The 23,756-nt window shown below is 49.2% G+C and overlaps 1 protein-coding gene across 3 annotated transcripts; it reads left to right on the top strand.

The window, feature by feature from the left end:
* Positions 1–45: 45 nt before the first annotated feature.
* Positions 46–18,533, top strand: CD8B (CD8 subunit beta). 3 transcript variants are annotated; one of them, XR_007513683.1, is made up of 7 exons: positions 46–156; positions 3,323–3,688; positions 8,055–8,144; positions 13,472–13,561; positions 15,182–15,218; positions 16,180–16,314; positions 17,851–18,533. XR_007513683.1 is itself a non-coding variant. In XM_049857312.1 (6 exons), exons 1-6 carry the CDS (start codon positions 114–116, stop codon positions 16,229–16,231), a joined length of 678 nt encoding a protein of 225 aa, XP_049713269.1. In that variant the 5' UTR covers positions 46–113; the 3' UTR covers positions 16,232–17,844. The 3 variants fall into 3 exon arrangements, 2 of the variants coding, with proteins under 2 accessions (XP_049713269.1, XP_049713270.1); XM_049857312.1 differs by lacking the exon at positions 17,851–18,533 and having other exon boundaries at positions 16,180–17,844; XM_049857313.1 differs by lacking the exon at positions 16,180–16,314 and having other exon boundaries at positions 48–156.
* Positions 18,534–23,756: the final 5,223 nt, after the last annotated feature.

Raw genomic sequence — 23,756 nt, forward strand, 5'->3', positions numbered from 1 at the left:
CCGCCGTACCACCCCTGCCCCGCCCCCCCCCCCCCGCGATGCCCCGCCCGGTTCGCTCCCACCCACCTTCTGCCATACCCAGCGGCCGGGACAAGTGTCCCGGGAGCACCAAGATGCAGCTGTGGCTCTGGCACCTCCTCGTGGCGCAGCTGACAGGTAAGGGGAGGTGGGCTCGGGGCGCACGAGGACAGGGACAGGGTGGTCTGCGTCACCCTGGAAGAGCCCGAATGTGGACTTTAGAAAGGGCTGTGAAAGCAGGAACCAGAGTCCAGGGCTGTGGGGGAACCGGAGGTGGTGGCGGTGCAGGCTCAGCCCTCGAGGGAAGGAAGGAAACTCATCATCCCATTATCCCAGGGGTCCAGGAAGCCCCAAGGCTGAGGCCGCTTCTGCCCCCAAACCTGACCCTAGGAGAAGGGGAGGCAGGAAAAAAAGGAAGGAGGGGAGAGGGTTGGAGGAGGGAAGAAAGGGCAAGGAGGGAGGAAAATGCCCTTGTCTGGGGTCCCCATAGTGGGTAACCCTACCAAGCTGCCAGGGCCCTATTCTGGCTTCCCTGCCCCACACTTGCCTGGGCCGAGGGTCCTACGGACACACTTTTGTACTTCCGGGGAAGTGTCTGTTGAGCAATCCACCAAACACCAGGCTATTGGAAGCCCTGTAGAATTTGGCAGCTAGTACTCCCCTGGCCCTCCTGGTTCCCCAGTGTGTGCTGGTGTGCCTCCGGAAAGAAGCAGCTCTGGAATTGGGATGTTGGAGTTGGAATGTAAGTGGAAGTCTAGATTGTCCCTCCAACTAAGCCTGGTCAGACTGCTTTTTGGAAGAATCCCTGCAAACTGCCCACTGACGTATGGGTGATTTGCTCTCATGCCCCAAAAGTCCAAAGCTGGTCATACTGCCAGGGGGTGACCAGGCCTGCCAGCTCCGGGCTCTGACCCAATGAGCTCAGCAACACGGTAAGCAGAAGTTAGTCCAGGCCATTCAAAGCCTATGAGTTATTGTGGATCATTCTAGAATCAGCAGGTCCCTCTGAAGAGTGGAATCACTGGGCTACTGGGAGGATCAAAGGAGTCAGATGATGGGGCATGTGTGGAGAGGCCTGGCTCTGCCGGCACAGCAGGGGCTCAGCCAAGGCCAGGCAGTTAGTCTCTGGGGACAGAAAGGCAAGTTGGACCAGAGAGAGGCCGGTGCACATCTCAGCCAGGAAGTCTTCACGGAAGGACCTGGGAGGGGAAACGCATACTTGCAGCCCCAGGCCTCTTCTGACCCCTTTGTGCTTCGAGGAGCTCTTCCTGGGCTTTCTTGGAAAGGACGGGTCTGTGTGCTTGTGGCTCGCTTTGTGCATGCACTCATGTGACCGCAGCTCCGGGAGAGAATCACAGGCGCTTCAGCTCAGGGAGCAGCTCAGAGCTCAGGCTCTGTGGCCCTAAGACCTGGGTTTGAAGCTGGATCCACCACATACAGGCTGTGTGGCCTTGAGCATGTCATTTACCTGCTGAGGCTCTGTTTGCTCATGTGTAAAATGAGTATAAAACAGTCTCTCCCTCACAGAATTTGGTGAGGGTTAAAGGAGATGGTGCCTGTACCATGCTCAGCACAGCACTTGCATTGGGTCAGCTCAATTAATATTGTAGTGATCTATTCCTGTCATCTCCCTGAAGAGGTCAGTGACCCAAAACAGTTAAGAACCTGTGCTCCACTGAGCAGCTGGTAGAGTGTTTAGGGAGAGATGAGAAGGCCCTGCAGCCATTTGGGCCTCAGATACTGTTTTACTCACAGCGCAAGCAGAAGTTCAGAGTGGCCTGTGACTGGCGTTAGAAAGTCAACGTTCATTTCATCTGTGTAAGAAAGGCCGCTGTGGCCCATGGAGCCTGAGCCGCAGGCACGGTCAGCAAGCCCCTCTGGGGCACACACTCCCCCTCTGGCTGCCTCTACCCACTGAGGTCTCCTGGGTGTGTCCTCTGCAGTTCCTGCTCCTGGCCTCTGCCCTGGTCTGGAGGGTCTCCAACTGCCTGCCCACAGCTAACGTGAATCGCTCACCAGGTCAGGATCAGTATGTTGGCCCCCATGTGGCCTTGGCTGTGAACGAGACCCCTTCAGATCCTTCACCTTGAGATTTCATGTGCTGCCAGTAACAACCCCCGAGATGTGAGCTGCCTGTACAATGATTTACTTGGTTTAGTGCTTTACAGTTTGCCATGTGCTTTCTTGGACATTTTCTCATTTCTTTCTAACCCTTGGAGGCAGGCAGGTAATAGCACTAAGCTGCTCTCCTTTCACAGGGAGGAGATAGGCTCTGTGGCTTGGCCAGGTCACACGACTGGTATGGGGCAGAACCCAGATTCCAGGCCCGGCCTGTGAGTCCTGCTCTCAGTCTCTGGGAACAGTCCCCTGCTTGCTGAATGTTTCCCCTCGGAGACTAAAATGAACTCCCAGCCTGCTTCCATTCAAGAGTGGAGATCCAGTGACCCATCACATGGAGGCAGAGCTTGCTGGGTTGGGGAGTGATGGGCTATCACTGTGCCCGCCAGGGAATGAGTTCCTCTTGCTGGCTGTCATCACTGTCTAGACAGTAGCTGCTCCTCATGTAGGTTGTCCAGACCAGCCGTGTGCTCTGTCTGCAATCATGAGCTCCTCTCCAGTTTGCCCTGGGTCTCCTTAGCTGCCTGGAGCCTATGGAAAGTCTAGATGGTGTGGCAGCAGAGCTGGGGGAAGGTATTCAGACTCTGACACCCTGAGTTTGAGTCCTAGCTGTGCAATTACCAGCTATAAATGGAACCCTGCAGAAGTAACTTTATGCCTCAGTTTCCTCATTCATTCATATATGGGGATGAAAATCCCTAAGCGGGTTTGAGACTTGATTGAGATAATTTGTGCCATAGCCCAGGCATATAAGAACAAAGTCAATATATGGCAGCTCCCTCCCCTGTCCCCTTCATAAAGCTGAGCGTAGCAAACACTGTCTTGCAGGTGAGCTCTTGGTGGGGGGAAATACACAAGCTTTGAGTCCTGGAGTCACCAGCTGCATTTAACAAGCCCCCAGACCCTACAGAGCCCTGGCAGCTCAGTGGTTAAGACCTCAGCTGCTAACCAAAAGGTCAGCAGTTTGAATCTACCAGCTGCTCCTTGGAAACCCCTATGGGGCAGTTCTACTCTGTCCTATAGGGTCGCTGTGAGTCAGAATAGACTCGACAGCAACAAGTTTCTGGACCCTGCAGCAAGGCAGCTTCTTCTACAGGTTTTCCTGTGACTCAGTGTGACTCCAGGACCCCACAGGTGATGCCAGGACAACATCCTGATGGTCTCTGCTCTTTCTGGCTTCTCGTAGCTCTCCACGGCAGCTCAGCACTCCACCAGACGCCTGAGTCTATAATGGTTCAGACCCATCAAACGGTGACCCTATCCTGTGAAACGAAAACCTCCCTCATTAACAGGCGTGTCTACTGGCTGAGACAGCGCCAGGCCCCGAGCCCGCACAGTCACCATGAGTTCCTGGCCCTGACCACCTTGGATTACACGCAACAAACTGTGTATGGCGAGGGGGTGAAGCAGGAGGAGTTCATAGTGTCTCAGAGCGGGGCGCGGTGTACTCTCAACCTCACGAGGGCAAAGCTTTCGGACAGTGGCACATACTTCTGCATGACCGTCGGGCAGCCCCAGCTGATATTCGGGAAGGGAACTCGGCTGAGCGTGGGTAAGAATACAGACAAGGACTGAGCACCTACTGTGTGCCAGGAGCACAGGCTGGGCTCTGGGCTGCCTCACTCGCAGCGAGCCCCACTCTGCCTGAGGCAAGATAGCCAGGAGCAAAAGCACTGTACTAAGCCTCACGAGGGGCCAAGCGTGTACAAGGGCTTTGCTTAGTTGTCGCACTCAGTGCTACCCGCCGCCCTGGGAGGTAGGAACTAGTTGTATTCCCATTTTACAGGTGAGGCTGAAAGAGATGGGTCAGGGTGAGAGATGGACATACTGCTTCTTATGGGGATAGGGCAGTGACTGTCCTCGGGCCACATCAAACCCACCTGAGGCTGTGGCTCCATGCACAGGCCTGAAGGTGGCCTCAGAAACCCCCCAGATAATTTGTGCAGTAGCCCGGGCATATAAGTACAAAATCAATATATGGCAGCTCTCTCCCCTGACCCCTTCGTAAAGCTGGGCGTAGCAAACACTGTTTTGCAGATGACCTCTTGGTAGGGGGAAATAGACAAGCTTTGAGTCCTGGAGTCATCAGCTGCATTTAACAAGCCCCTGGACCCTGTGGAGCATGCACAGGGAAAGAAGGCTGTCACAGCCCAGATGTACCAGTGAGAGCATTTCTGAGGGCAGTGGGGGGCAGGTGCTGCCCTCGCATTTTGCCAGCCCACACCCCGAGGTGCAGGGAGTGAGAAGACCCAGGCCCAGACCAAGTCTGCTGAAAATTCTCTATTATCATGATCCCTCCGGCCCTGTGAAGCTGCAGTTCCAGGAGTCAATACACCCAGTAGAAACACATACTGTGAGCCACAGACGTGAAATTCGTAAGTAATGCATTTGATTTAACCCAATATATGAACAGTATTACCGTTTCAACACGTAACCAGTATAAAATTACTACTGAGGTATTGTACGTCCTTGTTTGGCACTATGCTTTTGATGTGTATTCTACACATACCAAACCCGTTGCTGTCAAGTGGATTCCGACTCATAGGGCACATCTCAGTTCAGACTGGCCACCTCTCAAGGGCTCGGTAGCCACATGTGCTGAGGGGCCGCCATATTGCACAGGGCAGATTAACCAAGGGAGCAAAGGAATCACTCCTCGAGGGCCGGCATCTGGCCTAGCCCCCTGCCCTGTAGGCCTCCCACTGCATGCTTCCTGGTCACCTCAGTTCCTCTCAGGCTGGGGGCACTCAGATCACAAGAGAACCCCCAGAAATTAGACTGCTTAGTGTGGGGCGGTGTGGGGGGAAAGCTAGAGGCTCAATGAGGAAGACAAGGAATGGAGTGATGCCTCCATCTGCCCCCCACTCCAGCCTCGGATCTTGGGTGGGATGGGGGAAGGAAGTGAGCTCTGGGCAGTAAGCCATGGTGTCCCTCAAGTTGGGAGCCGACTGATTTCCTGTATTGAAATAGGGCTTTGAGGTTTTGGTTTGGTTTATTTTTTGTGTCTCTACAAGCCCCACATCTTCCCATTTGTGAGATTTCAGGGTCCAGGAAGAGTAGATGTCAAAAATAAGCAAAACTGATTTCAGAGCCTTCCCACCACCTCTACCACTGCCCACCCTGGCTTCCATAGTTCCAACCTCCCTGGCACTGCCCAGCACCCCGGGAATGGCAGTCCTTCCCGAGAACACGTGCTTGCCACCATATCTCCCCCCGGAGGTGGGTGACAGGGGATCTGGGGCAAGAGCCCACTCCGTCCTGCCGGCCAGTGCATTTTACAGGAGAGCTAGGAGAGGTCAGAAGTGTTTGGGGAGAAAGGGAGCTTTCTCAGGCCCCCTCAGCACATCACAGCCGCAAAAGGCCTGTCCCCTTCAAGGAGAAGAGCGATTTGAGCTGGAGGGCAGGAGGAATCAAGAGGGATCTGCCTGTGGGCAAGAAGAAATTAAAACAGCATGACCCTTTTCGCAAAGACCCCCACCAGACGCAGGCCACTGGGCCCAGCCAAGGCACTGACGTCCTGTAGGCCTGGCTGCGTGTGGTCCTCACCACTGACCCATCATCCCACCCGTCTGTCCTTCCTCGTTTGTACAGCAAGGGGAACAGGATGTCCTCTGGGACTGTGAGGATTAAACCAGACAGCAGAGTGCTGTGTCACCCAGCACAGGGCCAGGCTCTTTGCAGACTCCGTGCACCACAGCTGGTGTCATTTTTCCTGTTAATGATCATTACCCTCAGCATTCTGATGACCAGGGGCCTTGGGTTGACTTAATGTATTTCACTTGGTCAAAAAACATTTTCAGTAATGAGGCCACTCCTGAGGTTCACCCTTCAGCCAAAGATTGAACAGGCCCATGGAACAAAACAAGACTACAGGGGCACACCAGCCCTGGGCAGGGACTGGAAGGCAGCAGGGAATAGGACAGCTGGTCATAGGGAACCCAGGGTTGAGAAGGGAGAGTGTTGACATGTGGGGTTGTTAACCAGTGTCATAGAACAATGTGTATACTAACTGATGAGAAACTAGTTTGTTCTGTAAACCTTCATCTAAAGTTCAATAAAAAAATTAAAATTCTCTTAAGGAAAAGAAAGAAAACATTTTCACATGAGGCTGTGTGACATTAGGAGAGCACATGTTCTAGAAGCAAACTCTTGTTTCAAACCCTGGCTCTGCTAAGTAATGCTGTCTAACTCTGGGCAGTGGTTAAGAGCTCGGCTGCTAACCAAAAAGTCAACAGTTCAAATGTACCAGCCACTCCTTGGAAACCCTATGGGGTAGTTCTACTCTGTCCTATAGGATCACTGTGAGTTGGAATTGACTTGATGGCAATAGGTTTGGTTTTTTTTTTTTTAACTTTGGGTAGGAGTCCCTGGGTGCAAATGGTTAGTGTGCTTGGCTGTAACTGAAAGGTTGGAGGTCTAAGCCCAGCCAGAGGGGCCTTGAAAGAAAGGCCTGGTGATCTCCTTCTGAAAAATCAGCCACTGAAAACCCTATGGAGCACAGTTCTGCTCTGACACACATGGGGTCACCATGAGTAGGAATCGACTTGACAGCAACTGCTGTTTTTTTTTTTTTTTTTTTTCACTTGGGGCAAGGTATTTCAGCTCTCCGAGTCTAGGTTTCCTTGTGGATAAAACAAGGATAATAGTGCCTGCCCCAAAAGTTACTGGATTCAATATACTTAGGTTGAAGTCTTAACACTGCCATCAGCACATGGTAGGAACTTAAGAAGTGTTTATTCTAACTGACTGCCTCTGCCTAGAAACCTCACAAAGCAGACAGAGCAGATAATCTCCACTTCCCAGAGGCATCTCAGGGAGGTGAGGCTCAAGGGGTCCACTTGGTACATGAAAGTTGCCAGCCCCCAAATGACAGATTCGTTGGCTGCCCCTCCCGGTTCCTTGGTACTAGAGTTTAAGTTCACAGTGTCGTCCTTTTCCTTCTCCATTTTGCAGAAAATCACTTCTGTGAAATCTCTTTGCTCAACCCACGAAGGCAAGGCAAGACTCAGCGGGGCTCAGTGCTCATGCCGTTCCCCCGGGATGATCCTCGGTTCCCCAGGACCCGGGGTCTCCCTTTGCTCTGAGTGTTCACCTTACAGTATCCCAGTGGTTTAGAACGTGGCACAGGGCCAGAATGAAGAGTGGAGTGCCCCACCCAGGAGTCAGAAGAGAGGCTTGGGGCCTTAGCTCTGCACTTTCCGCAGTGGGGCCTCAGGGCCAGCCGCCACCTCTCTGGCGTTCACCTTTGAAATTAAAGCTTGAGACTAGACCAAAATTTCCTTCTAAGTCTGATATTTTATGATTTTTAAGGACACCTGAGAAGGAAAACAAATCCCCAAATATGACCTCTGAGTGGTATTGTACATGCAGAAAAGGGCACTCACCTCCTTTCTAGAAGCTTCCTCCACCTGCTTAAAGATGGGCAGAGTGGGCTGAGGGGCTGGTCATGCCAAGGGTGTGGGCAGCCCAGCTTCAGCCCAAGGCTTGAGTCAGGTGGGGCCAAGCCTACTGCACATGCTGCTGGGTTCACATCCTCTTTACTTCTTGCAGCAAGCCCAAGAAGGAGGTGGGGCATCTTTATCTTAGCAGATGGGGAAACTGAGGCAGAGCAGTTACGTGACTTGCTCACAGTCACACAGAGGCTTATCAAGGGTGTGGAGCTCTGTTCATGCCTGTACTTTCTGCAGTGCCCCTCTCCCTCAAGGACACCAAGGTGACCCCCACCCCTAAGCCTTCAGATACATTTGAGAATTGGGAAAGCAGATCAAAAATTCTATTTCTCTGTGATCATGAACCCCCATAGCAGCCTAGAGCATGGTCATAAGGACTTCAGTACCTGGACGTCAGGATACACTTTCATCTCTAAGTCTCCCTGGTGTCTACCTGACTAAGATATGTGTCCTGTTTCCTTTCTGTAGTTGATGTTCTCCCCACCACTGCCCAGCCCACCAAGAAATCCAGCCCCAAGAAGAAGGTGTGCCAGTTCTCCAACCCACCGAGCCAGAAGGGTGAGTTCTCCCATTCCCCAAGCCCTCAGAAGCACGGCAGACATTCTTACTCACTCCCTTCCTTCCTTGCTTCACTCATTCAGCAAGCACTTCCCAAGTGCTGATTCAGTATCCTTCTCTGGCACCATGCCAAGGACAGACAAGAAACTGGGTATGACAGCAGCACCCAGTCTATGGGGGACAGACTCACAAATCGTCACAGGACAAAACTCAGTGGACAATGTATCCACACAAAAACTTGCACGCGAATGTTCAGAGCAGAATTATTCATGAGAGCCAAAAAGTAGAAAGAACCCAAATGCCCATCAACTGATGAATCGATTGAAAAAATATGGTATATTCATACAATGAATATTATTTGGCCATAATAAAGAACGAAGTGCTGAGGCATGCCACAGCAAGGATGAACCCTGAAAACGTTACGCAGTGAAAGAAGGCAGTCACAAAAGTCCATAATATTGTATGATTCCATGTATATGAAATGTGCAAAACGGGCAATTTCATGAGACAGAATGCAGACTAACGGCTCTCTAGGGCCCACAAAGGAGAGAATGGGGAATGACTCCTAACCAGCGTGGCAGTCCTTAGATGACACTGTGGTGACGGTTGCACAGCCTTTGAATGCAGGCAGTCCCCGACTTATGATGGGGGTTCCGTTCCAACAACTCCGTCCTAAGTCTGTTCTGATATAAGTTGAATTACCTTTTTGTTTTGTTTCATTTTCATTATTATGCCTTTTACTATCAGTACCTGTCCAAATCCAGCAGTGTTTTGAACAGCAAATCATAAAATTGAACATCTGAAAATGATAACATCAGCAAAATTCTGCAACATGTTACGAATGATAAGATGTACCAGAAAAAGAAAACTGGATAGTCACAAGTACAGCAGGTCGTAACTCAAATACATCATAAGTCGACGACTACCTGTATTCTAAAAACCACTGAATTATATACTTTACATAGGTGAGCTTTATGATATTTAAATTATATATATCTCAATAAAACCAAAACCAAACCAAACCCGTTGCCGTCGAGTCAATTCCGACTCACAGCAACCCCATAGGACAGAGCAGAACTGCCCCATAGAGTTTCCAAGGAGTGCCTGGTGGATGTGAACTGCCAGCCTTTTGGTTAGCAGCCATAGCACTTAACCACTATGCCACCAGGGTTTCCATACCTCAGTAAAGCTGTTAAAAGTTAGACAAATAAAAAACCCAGCCCACAGGACCAGCACTTTAAATTTTTCCTGTTTTGATCCCTAACACAGAACCTAACACACGGTGTGTGCTTAATGTGTGCTTGTTAATGAGTGAACAATTTTGCCTGTCCGTGCTGTGAGCACTGCAGCTGAGCACACACACACTTACGCACACTCATACAGACACACATTCACTCATACACACACTTTTCTTGAAGCCATGGGCCCAAATGTGTTCTTGGAAAAGTACTGACCTCTACTCCCAAAAGTTACTGGTAACAAACAGAAAGTGTCACCGGCTCCTACCTTTAGAAAAACCATGAGAAGCCACACTGAGGCTACCTCGTGCCACTTGGGCTGCCTTGTCTTAAATATACGGTGAAGACTGTGAGAGCTGGAATGCAACGGAACTGACTTGTTTTCCGCCTTTGACAGGGTGCAGTCTTACCATTTTCCTATCATTTGTTTTAGTGGAGATATTTGAATTTTCCTTCTCTGACAGATTTCTGCCTTACACAGGTTCCAGCTTTTACAGGTTTTACTGTGTAAAATACCAGGAAGAGTCTAAGGAGGGGCCCCTAGCACGGACTAGGAGAGGGAGTGGGAAGCTGCCACTTGAGGTCACAGGCAAAGCCTTTGGGAACAAAATGGTGGGGCAGAGTGACCTCATTTTATAAAGCATTTATACCCTAACACCTTCCCTTCAAGGAGTTCAGGCGGGGGACAATAAAAAAAGAATACAAAACATTCAGATGAGGACGTAAAAACTGGGTCTGTGCTTTGGCTCTGGGGGTGTGAGCAAACCCTACTGAAGCAAAGGGAATCCTCCAGGTCACATGGCACCTCCCTGTCCACGTTATGATATAAAGGAACAACCCTGGGCCTTCATTCTACCACAGAATCCTAGGACTCTACTCTGTCCATCCTCCTGAAAAGATCTTTGAACAATAATGAATTCAGCACACTGCCATGAATGATATAAAAAAAGGTCTTAAAATTTCTTATAATCAACCCTCGGTAAAATCCCAGGGCAAAATGGAAGTACATTAGTAGGTGTTTTGTTCCATTATGCATGGGGTCCCTGTGAATTGGGGCAGCTAACAACAAGAAGAGCCAGGATGTGTGTGAGGGCGGCCAGGTGGAGTGGGGTTGGAGGGAGGTAGGTGGAAGTTGCACTGGGGGAGGGAGTTTGAGGCGGTGTAGCCTAGCAGTAAGTCAGCCAGAGGTAGGCATGAGTCCTTGTCGACAACTGCCTGTACTGTGTGGCTTTGGGTAGCCATTCAGCCTCTCTGAACCTCCATTTTCTCGTCTGTAAAATGAGTGTGATAATGCCCTTTACTGGGAGGTCATGAAGACTAAATGAGATCCTACACACGAGGCACTCAGAGCTTGTCAGGGTACCGGGCACAGCTCAGAGCTTATTACACATGAACACACAGGCCCGCCATGGGGAGGGGCATGCCCCCCAAGGCAGAGGGCTGCCCCTTGAGATAACACCAGAAGTTCTGGGAGATGATTTCTAAACCTCTCTCAGGAGCAGGGTGGTGAGATGCAGACCCAAGAGACCCCGAGGCCCGAGCAAGATGAGGAAGACCAGGCTAGAAGTATCCCTGGCGTGGCTCCCTGCCCACGCAGGCTTTTCACTGACTTTACTGGGAGTAGCAGCTTTTCCAGGAGTCACATTTTGAATGGGCAACCATGCATCTGCGTGGACCTGTGGCCTCCAGTTCAGATATGACCATTCCCCAGGAAGCCGCCCTGATCCTGCTGCCCTGATCCTGCCGCCCCAGGATGAGGGGGCCCTCCCACCCTGCACTTCCCTGCAGGCTGCACCCACCTCCAGTATCTTTTTTTAACTTTATTGAGGTATAATTTACACACCATAAAACCCATGCATTTTAAGTGGACAACAAAATAATTTTTAGGTAAATTCACCAAGTTATGCACCCATACCACAATCCAGCTTTAAACATTTCCATCACTCTAGTAAAATCCTTTATATCAGTTTCCGGTTAATCCCAGCTTCCAGTTAATCCCAGCTTCCGGTTAATCCCAGCTTCTGCCCCTGGCAACTATGGATACCCTTTTTCTCTATATAGATTTGCCTCTTGTGGACATCTCATATCAATGGGCCCATACAATATGTGGCTTTCCTGTCTGACTTCTTTCACTCAGTGTGGTGTTTCTGAGGTTTATCCATGTTGTAAGAACATGGAGGTGAGAGAGACACAGGCAGGAACCCTTAGCATTTCACAGGCAGGAAGGACTTTCAAGGATTTCTTATCGTTCAACCTTCCACCCAGTGCAGGAACACCCTCTTCAGCCTTTGCTCGTTCCCCTGTACCACCATGGCCTCTCTCACGGCTGTGGTGCACCTGGCAAGGGCTTTAGAACCAGGAAGACCTGGCCCCATATCTTGGCCCTTTCTTTTAGTAGCTAGACATGTGATTTATCGGCTTTGAGCCTTGGTTTTCTCAACCGTAAAATACCTTTTTCACAAGATGGAAGCTTGCAGTACCTTACCTGGCTCATAACAGGTATTCGGTAAAAATTCTCTCCCCTACCTGACATCCAAGATGTCTTCTAATTGTTCGCAGGCTGTTTTATACTTTGAGCTCAAATCTGCATCCTGTTGTTTTCACCCATGGGTCCCCAGAGACCTTTTGCAGAGCTTGAAAGTTGTCATCAGGATTCACGGGGCAGATAATACAGACTCTGCTGTTTAAATAGCACCCAAAGTGGGCAAAGGGACGGATACAAAACCCATAGAAGAAAAATAATACAAGTGGTCCATATGTGTATGAAAATATGCTGATGCTCACAAGTAAGCAAGGAATTGAAATATAATTTTCACCCACCAGATTGGCAGAAACTTGGGTAACTTCCAGGGTTGATGATGTTTGGGGAAGTTATCCTTTCACGCACTAGTGGGAATGTAAATTAGCGAAGCCTCTTTGGAAGGCAGTTTGACAATATCTATCACAATTTGGAGTCCCTGGGTGGTGTAAACGGTTAATGTGCCTGCTGCTAACCGAAACGTTGGTGGGTTAAGTTCACCCAGAGTCACCTCGAAGGAAAGACCTGGAGAGCTACTTCTGCAGAGTCAGCTCCTGAAAACCCTGTGGAGCACAGTTCTTCTCTGACATACATGGGGTCGCCATGAGTTGGAGTCGGCTTTACCAGGCATCTAGTTTGGATTTTTATTACAACTTAAAATGTACACAGTCTATGGTTTAGCAATTTCCATCCTCAACATTTGCTTCAGTAAGGTACCTTCATAAGGAGACACATACCAGGATATTCTCTGCAGAGCTATTGGTAAAAGCAAAACATGGGGAATAACCAAATTGTCAAATGCTACTCTGCTGGTAAAAAGAATGTACTGACATGGTTAAACCAAAAAAACCAAACCCAGTGCCATCAAGTCAATTCCGACTCATAGCAACCCTATAGGACAGAGTAGAACTGCCCCATAGAGTTTCCAAGGAGCGCCTGGCGGATTCAAACTGCTGACCCTTTGGTTAGCAGCCGTAGCACTTAACCACTACGCCACCAGGTTTTCCCTGACATGGTTAAGTGAAGATAAAAAAGGGCTCGCAAAACAATTTGTGCAATATGATCCACTGTATATATTTTTTAAAACTATATGTGTCTATGTATGTAAACACGTGTATGTGTAAAAACAAAGAGAAAGGTATCAAATAAATAATAGTTCCTCCTTCTGTGAGGGGGCTAGGATGTCAAGAGGCACTGTAACCATATCCTGGCATCTTTTACAATGAAAATATATTCAGCTATTTCTTGTGAAAGTAAAATTAAAAAAAAAAAATTTTTTTAAAGCAAAGATCCCATTACAGGCAGGAAAACTATCTACCTCCTTTGAACATTAACAGCTACTGAGTTTAAGTAATTCCTTTAAATTGTCGTGTGGAACATGAAATGTTACCTACAGAATTATCTCAATGATGTCTAAAGTGCATAGAAAAAAGACTAGAAGGAAATACAGCAAGTGCTATTGGTGGTATTCTCTGGAAGGTGGGGCTTCCACCTGATTTTTTCCTCGTATTCATCTGTGTCTTTGTCTCCCAAATACTCAGTAATGAGCCCATGTCACATGTGTTTTCCAGGCCCATCTTGTAGCCCCCTCACTCTCGGCCTGCTGGTGACTGGTGTCCTGGTTCTGCTGGTGTCCTTGAGTGTGGCTGTCCACCTGTACTGTGAGTACTTTTGGGATGCCATGGTGACCCATTTCCTGTTCCAAGTGTCCCTGAGGGTACTTTCTTCTCTGGGAGAGCAGAGCTGATGGCAGCCTAGTGGCAGTTTCTATAAAGAACCCATGAGAGAAACTTGATTCTTGACTCTTGGTCTGAGGCCCCATTGTTGGCTAGGAGACCACCCTATCTGTGCAGTTGACTAACCTGGCTTTGATCTAACTCTGTTGCTTCCTGATCTAGCAACCTCCGGCAGGCACCCTGGCCTCTCTGAGCCTCAGCTGCCTCACCTTATGATAACAATGCTACCTACCTCCTTGAGTTGCCACCTGGGAAGTCCTGCCCAGAGTGCCTGGCACATGGTCTGTGCTGAATAAGTGGGAACGTCTTGGGATTAGAAGCTCAGTGCACAGAGGAGCACAGGAGGGGTTTGAGTTATGCCCCCAGAAACTAGAAATCCTCCCCACTGATGAGGCTGTAGAGAAACTCAGAGATGGCTGCTGCTCCCTCAGCTACTCCAGAGACTGAATCATCTCCTTCTTTGAGCTTCTCCTGGCTCTGCATAGCACGGAGCTCCTGATAAAGGCAGACAGCTGCAGGGCTGGCCACACAGCCACCCGAGAATTCAGAGGCCCAGACTCTACCCCTGGTTCTGCCACTCACCTGTGCTGCCTTAAACATGGTGGCACTTCCTGTGGATGTCTATAAAGTCGGGGGAGGGCACCAGGAGCATGGATTAGATCAGTGAGTGGTTCTTAACTGTTATGGCTCACAGAGACCTTTGAACATTGATGACAAAGACGGACCCTTTCCACAGAGAAACACACCTGTGCTCACTCTTTGCATACAGTCCCCCCCTACAGAGGGGTCTGTTTACTCCCATGAAAGTTCGGGAGTCTAAAAAGTTTTCTATCATGGACCCTATCATTAAAAAAAAAAAAAAAAAAAGTGAATACAAACTGCAATTCAATATATTTATTTATTTAATATATTACATATCCGGAGCCCTGGTGGGGAAGTGGGTAAGAACTACGGCTGCTAACCAAAAGGTCTCCAGTTCAAATCTACCAACCACTAATGTGCCTCAGACATAGAGTTTCCAAGGAGTGCCTGGTGGATTTGAACTGCAGACCTTTTGGTTAGCACTTAACCACTACGCCACCAGCGTTTCCAAAAAAGAAAAGTAATGAAGGATGAGATGAACATGTAAACAGACATGTTTCTATTTTCTTCCTCTGTCTCAGTGGGAAGCTTTGCACATTCCCTGAGTACACACCCTCTAATTTAAGAGGACCTGTCAGGAAGGGCACAGACTCTGGGGTAGATTGACTGGGCTTCAGTTCTGGCTTTACCACTCGCTAGTTGCATGACTTTGAGCAAGTTGCTAACTCACTCTTTGCCTCAGTTTCCCCATACATGAAATGGAGACAATACTAGTAGGACCCAACTCATAGACTGCTGTGGACATTGAAGGAGTTACAGCGCGGGAAGTATTCAGGGCAGAGCCAGGTGCCAGGGAAGTGTCTGAGATGTGAGCTGTCCCTGTCACCACCCTCCGTGGTCTCTGGGGCTTGGCTCTGATGGCCCACAGCCCACCCTGACTGGTGCCCTGCTTTTCTCTTTCAGGCCAGCGGAGGAGAGCCCGGCTTCGCTTCCTGAAACAGTAAGTGCTTGGGGCCTCAGAAAAGCAGCCCATGTGCCCTGGGTATGGTCCTGGGCTCCCACCCCCTGCTGCTGCCCACAGCCTCCAGCTACATCCAGGAGCCAAAGCTCAGGCACAGCCTTCCAAAAATCACAACCTGTAAAAATAAATGGGTGAGAGACTTCAGGCATGAACATAGCTTAAAGAGAAACCATGATTCATCATCTAAGTATGCTTCCAGTGGGAAGGTTTAGCTTTTAGCTTTCCTGACGATAGCAATCCACCGTTCTTTGTGTAGAATGCTATACATAGGGTATCCCAAACTCTGTCCCACCCATTATTTCATCAGACTTGGTCCTGCTTCAACCAGGAGGTTTATTACCCCCATTTTACAGATCAGCAGAGAGACTTGCTCAAAAGCTCAGAGGTAATAAAGAGCAGAATTGGATTTAAAGACAAGCTTGCTCACTCCAAGGCCAGCGTTCTCAACCAGCAGTGGCTACCTTTCCTAGAAGCTGCCAGAGTTTTGTGGTGGGCTGCCTTGGTCCCATCGTCCGTCCTGGGCCCCGCCTGGGTCCCAGGAGCTGGCCAACTCACAGGCTGAGTCACAAATTCCCGTTGCCGTCGAGTTGATTCTGACTCATAGCAACCCTATGGGACAGAGTAGGACTGCCCCATAGAGTTTCCAAGGAGGAACCTGGTGAATTCAAACTGCGGACCTTATGGTTAGCAGATGTAGCTCTTAACCACTACGTGGCGAGGGTTTCCAAATCACAAATAGAGGGCTGAAAACCACTCCTTTGGCCCACTGAGGTGGACAAGCACACACAGTAGCAAGACACAGTTACAGGCCAGAGGCTGCCAGCTGCTCCAGCCTCAAGGGCTTCTGAACCCTTGGCATTGTCCTTAAGTTTGATTTTTCTTCCTCAGAATAGAGACTGTTTCCCATAATTCTACTTCATTGCTTACATTTGATTCTCAGAACAACCCCCAGCTGTATGGAAGTGTTTGAAAAAAAACGGGCACGCCTTTAGAATGAAGAGGGCACGGGCCCGGTGCGCACCAGGCAGCTCTGGGCTGGAGTCCTGTCTGCCATTCGCCAGCCTTGTGACTGTAGGTGAGTCACCTCACCTCCCTGAGCCTCCTGTGCCTAATCTGTAAAATGGGATGACAGCACCAACCTCATGGCTATTGTGAGGACTTACTGAGGTAACGCCGATAATCTGCTGGGCACCTGGTCCCGCGCAATTGAAGCAGAAGCTCATTTAACTTATGTCAGTTCAGCTCTGTAGCAACGATCATGAAGACGGCAGAGGACTGGGCAGCGTTTTGTGCTGTTATACATGAAGTCGACAGGAGTCGGGGCCGACTTGAGAGCTCCCTAAAAACAACAAGAAGTTCAACTCTACAAGCCCATCAGCCAAGAAACAAAGTATATTTTAAAGTACTCTAAAATTATAATTTTCACATATACATCATTACATGTTCTGTATTATTATGCAATCAATATATTTGTATGTCATAATTCACAGGTTATAGTTGCTAAAACGTGTACGCTCTGTTCTATGAGCAATTTTCAATCATGACTTCGACTTTGTGCAATTTTCAGCTTATGTGCTGAATTTAGAAACTACCCCCACCTAAGAAATAATAGCTTTCATGTATTTGTCTAAATCTAGACCTCCAGAAAGTTTTGATCTGAGTCTTCCCCATGGTGACCTTTTATGGAGAATGTGTCCCCACCCCGGGGTACTACTTATCTGGGGTTCTCCCCACACCACACCCCTCCTTTTAACTTGTTCCACAATGACGTGGGGCCATTTTGGATACAGGACCTTGTGCTTTGGAAAATCCCGGGGTTCTGAGGACCAGCCAAGGCGGGGAAGAGGCTGGGGTGGTCCAGGTGGGCCCTGAGCCCCTCACCCTCTTTACTCGTCTGTTGTCTGTGTTTACACTTCCCTGTAATATTTCGTTTGAACAAAAGGGTCTGTGGCTAAAAAAAAGTTTGAAAACCACCTCTGGTTTTGCTATCATGATCCAGGTGCGGATGTAATAGTCTGTCGGCCTCACAGAGCGGCTGTTCCAAACTCAAGATGCGATTTGGGGCAGATGTTCCTCAGCTTCTAACTGTCCTTCAAAAACGATCCCATCTGCAGGCCACCTCCTTCTGGCCCTTGGTGTGCATTTGTGAATAGCTTACTTTAGAAGGTGCTGCAGGAAGTAACACCATTCAAAGCTAGGGTTCCTTGGGCTGCTTTCCTTGAGCATTTTATTTTTTTAAATGACAGAGATAGGCCCTAAAAAACTACTGGAGTCCCTGGGTGATACAAATGGTTAATGTGCTCCGCTGCTAACCCAAAGGCTAGAGGTTCGAGTCCACCCAGCAGTACCTTTGAAGAAAGGCCTGGTGATCTACTTCCAAAAAATCCGCCATTGAAAACACTGTGGAGGACAGTTCTACTCATGGGATTGCCATGAGTTGAAATCAGCTCGAGGGCAACTGTTTTTTTTTTTTTTTAAAGAACTAACACAAAAGTCTTAGCCCCAGGCTGCTTGAAGTGAAAGCCTGCATCTTGGTTTGCCATTTGTCTCTGTTACCGGAAATTCAATATTATTTGCCTGAAAATAAGTGGTTTCACAACTTGTTTTTCAGGTTTTACAAATGAACAAAGAATATGCTTTTGGTGTCCTGCATTGGTCAGTGATGAGCGAGGTCTTGAAAAACGAGAGGGAAGGGACACACTCAGCCACGGAGATTTCACTGACCTGCCGAAGCTGCCTGCTTTAACTACCACAGTTTCTTCTGTGGCCCTCAAACCTAGAGGCAACTTGTAGGTTGGTCATCGGGAATCTTAAAAAGAAGGCTTCAGGACCCAAGGCACTTTCTGCAACTCACAGGGTGTGCTGGAAGACAGAGTGGGAATTGCCACCTGGACACGACTTCCGGTTCCTGACTTGCCCTGGGCTGGGCCTGGACTTTGGTGTTGGCTGTCCAGCCTCCGTCTTTGCAAGTTGCTTTGCCCTAGTGGGGCAGTGACAGTGGGCCCTGGGTCTTTCATGGGGTGGGGCTGAGATGGCTCCCCCTTGCTTTTTCCAGGCCAGGAATGACCATCCTCACAGAGAATGCCCCAGAGGCCAGGCCCAGTGTAGGAATGAGGCTTCCTGAGAAGGGCTGACTTGGCACCCAGGCACCGTCTTAGTGGGGATGTCACTTCCTCTCCCATAGGACGTTTCTCAGCTTTCGTGTCTGCCTTCCCGTGGCTTGTATACTTCCCTCACTTTCTGTTCTCTTAAATAAAGTCTCCTGGATGTAAAAATAAAGTCCTAAGGAAAAGATGCAAATGGCTCCTATCGCCTGAAAGCACAAATGCCCACCTACAGCAAAGATGTTGATGTTCAGCTCAAAAGGAATAACAAGGATCACATTTGCCTGTGCCCACTTTTCATCCAAGATCCTCCTTTGCCTCCACAATACGCTGTAGTCCACGTTGTAGGTGCAGAGAAGGTCTAGAGAGCCTGCGAAGCATCCAGAGCCATGTAGTGGGCGCCCCAAGGGCCAACCTGGCCAGAAAAGCAGACCAATTTCTGGCCCATTCCCAAGCTGCCTTCACTAGCTCCTGTTCACTTCTATTGAGGGCTGAACCCCAGGGACTCCTGGCTTCAAGGCAGCCTTGCACCAAAGAGCAGGTGAGAGGCATCAGAGTCTCTCAATAGCCACATGTCCATTAATGTTTCCTTATCTCTCAGTGTTGACTGCTAGAGAAAGAAAATGCTGAGCTGGGCTGGGGAGTGGAGATGAAGCCGTGTGCCTTTTGAAAAAGTCATCTGGGTGGGTCTCAGCTTAGCCCCTCACCCTGGGCTTTAGCCACATGGCAGCCACTGAACCACAAAGAACGCACCTTAGGCTGCACTAACAGAAGCCCCATGTCTCCTCTCAGTGGAGAACAGAGACCCCCTGGCTTTTCCTGGCCAGGTCAGGGCTGGAGGTGCAATGTAAGAAGGTTATTGGTAAACCGCGTTACATTCAGGGACAGCCACGGAGGGGGAAAAGCTGTTTCAGAAAACAGGACAAGCAAGATGGCTTGAGGGAGGGGAGTGTGGCCATCTCCCGGCATCGGAGATGCCGTCTTGGGGAGTGGAGGGCACAACAGAGGCAGGTGGGTGGGTGGGCATTAGAGGGGGTGGATGTAGGAGTGTTCCCAATGAGGAAAAGCTTCCTGGCCACCAGCTCTGAGACAATGGGGCAGGCTGTCCCCGAGGCTGAAGGGAGGGCCTCAGTTGTGGGGTTTCCTAGGAAGGTGGGGAGAGCTATAAAAGGGTGAAAAGACCTGACGGGTCGGGGTAGGTTGGACCGGGGTTCATTTCTAAGGTGGGCTCCTTGCTCTGGGACATCCTAGGTAAGAAATGAGGGACAAAGGCCCTGAAGTGTGTGGCCTGCCCTCCTTGGAGGCTCATACCCAGTCGGCAGCTGCAGCAAGACCAGGCCTCTTGCCCCATGGCCCACGACAGAGGTTTAACTGCATCTCCCTGCTGCCCTCCTGACAACCACATTGAGTTGTTTGCAAGTTCTCCCGGGGTTGAGTTGGGGGCAGGGGTGGTGTGTGCCCCTGGCCTGTTCTCTGTGCAGCAGGCACCTGCTGAGGCAGGCTGGGCTTGGCAGCCCCAGGGAGCCCGGAGCAGGCTGGGCTGTCGGCAGCAGGGGTTGCGGTGAGGAGGTCTGCACCCAGCACCTGACTTTTGTTTTGAAGAAGGAACTGAGCGGTTACTTCTTTCTGGGGGGCCATCTTGGTAAAAAAGAAAAAATTTAACCTAGCTACCCTTTGTTTAGCAATTCTACCTCTAAGCGATTTATCCTTATCATAAGCTGACATACACAAAGAGATATGCATCAAAAATTGGAAGCAATCAAATGCTCACCAAAAGGGGACAATTAGATAAACTGTAGCTCACTCTTATATTGGAGTTCACACAGTTGTTTAGGAATGAGCTAGACCCATATACACTGACCTCGAATGATGGCCGCCACATCTGAATGTACTTCAGCAACACTTTTATTGATTATTCTTATTTTAAATTCAACACATGGTCACCGTTAAAATTCAAGTACAGATAAAAACAGTGCAGACTGTGAGCATGGTGCAGAACCGGGCAGTGTTCCATTCTGTGGTACTGTCTTAATTATCTAGTGCTGCCATAACAGGAATACCACAAGAGAAATTTATTCCCTCACAGTCTAGTAGGTTACAAGTCCAAATTCAGGACATCAGCTCCGGGGGAAGATTTTCTCTCTCTGTCGGTTCTGGAGGAAGAGTCCTCGTCAACAATCTTCCCCTGGTCGAGGAGCTTCTCAGGCGCAGGGATCCTGTGTCCAAAGGATGTGCTCTGCTCCTGGTGCTGCTTTCCTGGCGGTATGAGGTACCCAACTCTCTGCTTGCTTCCCTTTCGTCTCTTGAGAAATAAAAGGTGGTACAGGCCACACCCCAGGGAAACTCCCTTTACAATGGATCAGGGAGGTGACCTGAGTAAGGGTGGTGTTACAATCCCACCCTCAACCTCTTAACATAAAATTACAATCACGAAATGAAGGACAACCACACAATACTGGGAATCATGGCCTAACCAAGTTGACACAAATTTTGGGGGGGACACAATTCAATCCATGACAGGTACATAGGGTTGCTATGCGTCAGAACCAACTCCATGGTAGGTACCTAGCAACAACAACACAGATAAAAACAGAAAAACATATAGCTGTTGTTCATTGCTGTTGACCTTGTGTATAACAAAACGAAACGCTACCCGGTCTTGCGCCATCTTCATGATCATTGGTAGAAGTCACGACGTGGTTACCCTCGGTGCAGGGGTGATGACTAGAAGCCGCATGAGGTTTGGGGGTCATCATGTCCTGCTTCTCAATCTGGGCGCTGGTCACATAGGTGAGTTCAGCTTGTGAAAGTTTATCCAGCTGTACACTCATGATACGTAGACTTTCCTATATATAGATTATATTTCAATAAAAAGATATTTTAGAAATCCAATTACAGAACATTGTAGAAACATGTAAAATCAGAATTTGAAAGTTTCTTGTTCTCCCAGATTTTTTTGCACATACTTTTTTAAAACAGAAAATTAAAATCTTGTAATATAAAATATGCAAAATATATTACATGTATGATACATAAAATATAATGTAGAAAGCTGAATCTTATTCCACAAATTTGATTTTTTTTTTCTCTTAATAATATAAGTCAGAATTGACTCGATGGCAAACAAGAACAACAGTAATATAATTATGAAGGCCTTTGGGTGTATTTGTTTGCATACACATAGAGAAAAAGTCTAGAAGGATATGCTCCAGGCTATTAATGGTAGTCACTTTGGGGAATTTCCATTTATGCTTTGTACATTTTTGTGTGGTGAGAATTTTTACCACACTCATGTATCACTTTTGTAATCAAGGAAGAAACAACAAAAAGTTTGGGGAAAAGAAACTGAGTTTTGGTTTTTTTTTAAAGGGGCTGTGGCCACTTAATAGCAAAAATTGGAGTCAGCTTAAATATCCGTCAAGGAGAGATTTGTTCACAAATCATGATTAAAAAGAAAGACGCCTGCAATGGAAGTGAACGTGGTGCCTGTGTGATGCACCGGACGGTGTGGCCTGCCCGTGCTAGCTGTGTGCCCACGACAGCACCCTGACACCCTGGCCTCAGGTCTGGCCTCTGGGAGCATCAGCAGTTTCTCCGTGTTGACGCGGTCTCAGTGGCTGTAGACACGGGTGCACCCAGCACGCCTCCGTCTCGCTGGAGAATTCTGGGCTTGTGTCTGCAGGTGTGGCGCCCACGGGCCTTGATCAAAGAGGCTCCTGCGCCCCCTTCCTTCATCCTTTCTCACCCGCCCCCGCCCGCCCAGCGTGAGCTCTGCCTGTAGGAAGTGGGTAACTTGTTTTCAGAAGTGATCCCCAGGCCGCGTGGGCCGCAGGCCGATCGGAATCTGCCACCCAGTCAAAGGGAAAGAGTAAGCGCCACGCCTGCAGAGGCCTTTCCCAGCTGTGGAGAGCGAAGGAGATTTCCGCTGTCACTTCTTGGGAAACCTCCTCAGCCGCGTCACTCACGCTCCACGGTGACCTGAGTCACTGGTTCCCGGAGTCCTTGCTGCAGAGCTCAGCACGGTAGACGTAGATTTGAACAGAAGGGAGCCGTGTTCCCCACCACCAGTCAGCTGGGGGCGCAGGAACACGCTGACATGCACAGGAATGCACTGACCCACGCAGGAACACGCTGACATGCGCAGGAACACGCTGACATGCGCAGGAATGCACTGACCCATGCAGGAACACGCTGACATGCGCAGGAACGCACTGACCCACGCAGGAACACGCTGACATGTGCAGGAACACGCTGACATGCGCGGGAACACACTGACCCACGCAGGAACACGCTGACATGCGCGGGAACACACTGACCCACGCAGGAACACGCTGACATACGCAGGAAGACGCTGACCCACGCAGGAACACACTGACCCACGCAGGAAGACGCTGACATGCGCAGGAACGCACTGACCCGCGCAGGAACACGCTAACCCACGCAGGAACTCACTGACCCACTCAGGAACACGCTGACATGCGCAGGAACACGCTGACCCACGCAGGAACACGCTGACCCACGCAGGAACACGCTGACCCACACAGGAACATGCTGACATGAGCAGGAACATACTGACCCACGCAGGAACACACTGACCCACGCAGGAAGACGCTGACATGCGCAGGAACGCACTGACCTGCGCAGGAACACGCTGACCCACGCAGGAACGCACTGACCCACTCAGGAACACGCTGACATGCGCAGGAACACGCTGACCCACGCAGGAACACGCTGACCCACGCAGGAACACGCTGACCCACGCAGGAACACGCTGACCCACACAGGAACATGCTGACATGAGCAGGAACATACTGACCCACGCAGGAACACACTGACCCACGCAGGAACACGCCGACATGCGTGGGAACACTCTGACACGCGCAGCAACACCCTGACACGCTCAGAAACAGCCTGACACGCGCAGAAGCACAATGACATGGGATTCTTCTCAAGCGGGAAGCAGAAGTCCTGAAAAGGGCAGTTAGGCTGGCTCTCCTGGATTTTGCTTTTTCCATTAATATTCTGCTTTTTACATGCTAGTAGCCTTCTTAGAGCTTAGATTTCTAAACTTGAAAGGAAACCATTTGTTTCTTTTCTGTATTTTTAATCGGAAACCACCTCCTGTCCTGACCCTTGTTGATGATGACCAATCGCCCTGACCCCTCTATCCAGCCAGCTCTTCTCTTAGGTTTTTTTTTTTTTTTTTTTTTAATATAGGCAAATTTAGGGATTTTTTTTTCCTTTATGGTTTACAATTTTTATATTTTGTTTAAGAAACATTTTCCTACTCTGAGGTAATAAAAATATTGTATATATTTTCATATATATAAAAAAACAAATATATATATATATGAATTGTTATTGTGGTGAAATATATAACAAAACATTTGCCATTTCAGCCATTCCTGAGGCT

Source organism: Elephas maximus, chromosome 17, assembly GCF_024166365.1.
Source record: "Elephas maximus indicus isolate mEleMax1 chromosome 17, mEleMax1 primary haplotype, whole genome shotgun sequence".
Taxonomy (NCBI): domain Eukaryota; kingdom Metazoa; phylum Chordata; class Mammalia; order Proboscidea; family Elephantidae; genus Elephas; species Elephas maximus.

Bases quoted from the DNA above. Each gene is read 5' to 3' on its own strand.
- CD8B (XM_049857312.1), top strand. From the start codon at position 114: ATGCAGCTGTGGCTCTGGCACCTCCTCGTGGCGCAGCTGACAG. The intron at 157-3,322 runs GTAAGGGGAGGT...GGCTTCTCGTAG, and splicing joins CCTCGTGGCGCAGCTGACAG to CTCTCCACGGCAGCTCAGCA. The intron at 13,562-15,181 runs GTGAGTACTTTT...TTTCTCTTTCAG, and splicing joins TGTGGCTGTCCACCTGTACT to GCCAGCGGAGGAGAGCCCGG.